Source organism: Salmo trutta, chromosome 14 (assembly GCF_901001165.1).
Source record: "Salmo trutta chromosome 14, fSalTru1.1, whole genome shotgun sequence".
Taxonomy (NCBI): Eukaryota; Metazoa; Chordata; class Actinopteri; order Salmoniformes; family Salmonidae; genus Salmo; species Salmo trutta.
This window is the reverse complement of record NC_042970.1, coordinates 77,667,829-77,671,133: the sequence shown is the minus strand read 5'-3', so window position 1 is coordinate 77,671,133 and position 3,305 is coordinate 77,667,829. Positions and strand designations below refer to the sequence as shown.

At 40.2% G+C, this 3,305-nt stretch overlaps 1 protein-coding gene across 1 annotated transcript; it reads right to left on the bottom strand.

Moving 5' to 3' along the window:
- Positions 1-686: 686 nt before the first annotated feature.
- On the bottom strand, positions 687-1,746 carry LOC115147463 (zinc finger protein 180-like; the record flags this gene model as incomplete). Its single annotated transcript, XM_029689710.1, has 2 exons — positions 1,540-1,746; positions 687-1,455 (listed from the first exon to the last, which is right to left on the bottom strand). Coding segments are annotated over exons 1-2 (903 nt in total), but the record flags the coding sequence as incomplete, so codon positions are not given.
- Between the last annotated feature and the right edge of the window lie 1,559 nt (positions 1,747-3,305).

The following is a 3,305-nucleotide window of genomic DNA, read 5'->3' as shown; positions in this document are numbered from 1 at the left end:
GTTAGAAACAACCTGCAGAAGACAGTCAGCTACATTTTGGAGTGATACATTTAAATGTAGGGGTTGCAAAACAAAGGAACACAACACTTATTTGTCATAACTCATCAATATCATGCTAAAATCATTTGTGCCGAGAGGAGGGAGATGAGGTTGCACGTCCTGTTAAAACGAACAGCTCAAAAACCACACGGAATCTTGGAATAATGTAAACATCACTGGTTAGAGGACAATTTGTAGAAAACAGCTAGCTACATTTTGAAGTGTTGCATTTTGATTCAAGTGGGTCACCAACATGGTAAACAGCTAGATACATTTCGGACTGTTGCATTTTGATTCCAGTGGGTCACCAACGTGGTAAGTGTAACACAACTCTTTTTTCTGTGAGTCACTTTTTGTTAAATCACATAAATAGTACTCTTTCAATTCAGAGCCTGGATTTTTTCCCCGGAGGCTAATATCCATATCATGCTGAAATCAATAGAACAGGGAAAACATTTAGAGTTCTCCATTGTGACATTATTAAAATACTTCTACTACAATGTTAAAACATTCTACATTGTGACATCATTAAAATACTCCAACTACAATGTTATAACATTCCACATTGTGACATTATTTCACTGATATCATGAAACAACTCCTTCATGTATTTTCTGATGTTTAGTCAGAGATCTTTTATCAGAGTATCTCTTCCAACATTGATTACAGCTAAGAGATTTATCTCCTGTGTGTGTTCTCTGGTGTGACACCAGGCTGTTAAGCAAAGTAAAACTCTTCCCACATTGAGTACAGCTATAAGGATTCTGTCCTGTGTGTCTTCTCTGGTGCAAAGTCAGCTGGCTAGATGTAGTAAAACCCTTCCCACATTGACTACAGCTATAAGGTTTCTCTCCTGTGTGTGTCCGCTTGTGTATATTCAGGCTGTCTGGCCGAGAAAAACTCTTCTCACATTGATCACAGCTATAAGGTTTCTCTCCAGTGTGTGTTCTCTGGTGTAAAGTCAGCTGGCTAGATGTAGTAAAACTCTTCCCACATTGACTACAGTTATAAGGTTTCTCTCCTGTGTGTGTTCTCTGGTGTGTCGTCAGACATCCAGATGTACCAAAACTCTTCCCACATTGATGACAGCTATGAGGTTTCTCTCCTGTGTGTGTTCTCTGGTGTGTCATCAGACATCCAGATGTACCAAAACTCTTCCCACATTGATCACATTTAAAAGCTTTCTCTCCTGTGTGTGTCCGCTGGTGTACTATCAAGCTGTTTAGCTGAGTAAAACTCTTCCCACATTGATTACAGCTATATGGTTTCTCTCCTGTGTGTGTTCTCTGGTGTATCCTTAGATAACTAGATGTAGAAAAACTCTTCCCACATTGATCACAGCTATAACGTTTATCTCCTGTGTGTGTCCGCTGGTGTACTATCAAGCTGTTAAGGTGAGTAAAACTCTTCCCACATGTATCACAGCCATAAGATTTCTCTCCTGTGTGTATTCTCTGATGTGATTTCAGGGTTTGTAGCCGAATAAAACTCTTCCCACATTGATTACAGCTATAAGGTTTCTCTCCTGTGTGTGTTCTCTGGTGTATAGTTAGATAGCTAGATGTAGAAAAACTCTTCCCACATTGATTACAGCTATACGGTTTCTCTCCTGTATGTCCCCGCTGGTGTACCATCAGGCTGCTTAGCTGAGTAAAACTCTTACCACATTGATCACAGCCATAAGGTTTCTCTCCAGTGTGTGTTCTCTGGTGTGATTTCAGGGTTTGTAGCCGAATAAAACTCTTCCCACATTGATCACAGCCAAAAGGTTTCTCTCCACTGTGAATTATTTTATGTATTTTAAGGTCTACTGAAGAGTTGAATCTTTTCCCACAGTCAGAACAGCAGTGAGGTGTCTGTCCTGTGAGTCTCTGCTGGTGTTTCTTGAGGAGTTCTGATCTGGAGAGACTTTTCTCTGCATCTTCAGTATCATGATGTTGTTGAGGCTCCCCAGAGGATTCACGATAGTCCCGTCTCTCTCCTGTGTGAATCACAAAGTCAGAGAGATGGTTAAATGCCCACAACAGCAGAATTCCACGGTTTATTTGAGGTAAAAGGTGATGCCCAGAGCATACCCATGAAGTTCTACAACAATTGACGTCTGTTAAATTTGACAATTAAGACAGTCAAGTTAGCAACAATAGTCATATTTTGTCTTGTTTTCACATTAGTAGTAACTAGAAATAAGTTAAAGTTGTTGAAATCCTAACAGGCTGACTACACCGCTCGTGTCGCATGCGCGAGCGTTGCAAAATAAATGTAGAAATCTATATCATTCAATTATTGCACACACACTGCTCGCACGTGCCAACAAGCATCTCCGTTGCCAAGGGATAAAATAGAAGTCAGTTCTATTTGTGACGCAGATCGCGCTGCATGTCCTGCCTCTCCCATCTCCTCATTGATTTATAGAAGCAGGTACCCACTAGAGGTCGACCGATTAATCGGAATGGCCGATTAATTAGGGCCGATTTCAAGTTTTCATAACAATCGGTAATCGGTATTTTTGGCCACCGATTTGCCGATTTAAATTTATTTTATTTTTTTACCTTTATTTAACTAGGCAAGTCAGTTAAGAACATATTCTTATTTTCAATGATGGCCTAGGAATGGTGGGTTAACTGCCTTGTTCAGGGGCAGAACGACAGATTTTTACCTTGTCAGCTTGGGGATGCAACCTTATGGTTAACTAGTCCAACGCTCTAACCACCTGCTTTACGTTGCACTCCACTAGGAGCCTGCCTGTTACGCGAATGCAGTAAGAAGCCAAGGTAAGTTGCTAGCTAGCATTAAACTTATCTTTTAAAAAGCAATCAATCAATCATAATCACTAGTTAACTACACATGGTTGATGATATTACTAGTTTATCTAGCCAGTCCTGCGTTGCATATAATCGATGTGGTGCGCATTCGCAAAAAAGGACTGTCTTTGCTCCGACGTGTACCTAACCATAAACATCAATGCCTTTCTTAAAATCAATACACAAGTATATATTTTTAAACCTGCATATTTAGCTAATATTGCCTGCTAACATGAATTTCTTTTAACTAGGGAAAATGTGTCACTTCTCTTGCAAACAGAGTCAGGGTATATGCAGCAGTTTGGGCCGCCTGGCTCGTTGCGAACTGTGAAGACTATTTCTTCCTAACAAAGACAAACGACTTCACCAAACGGGGGATGATTTAACAAAAGCGCATATGCGGAAGAAAAGCACAATCGTTGCACGACTGTACCTAACCATAAACATCAATGCCTTTCTTAAAAT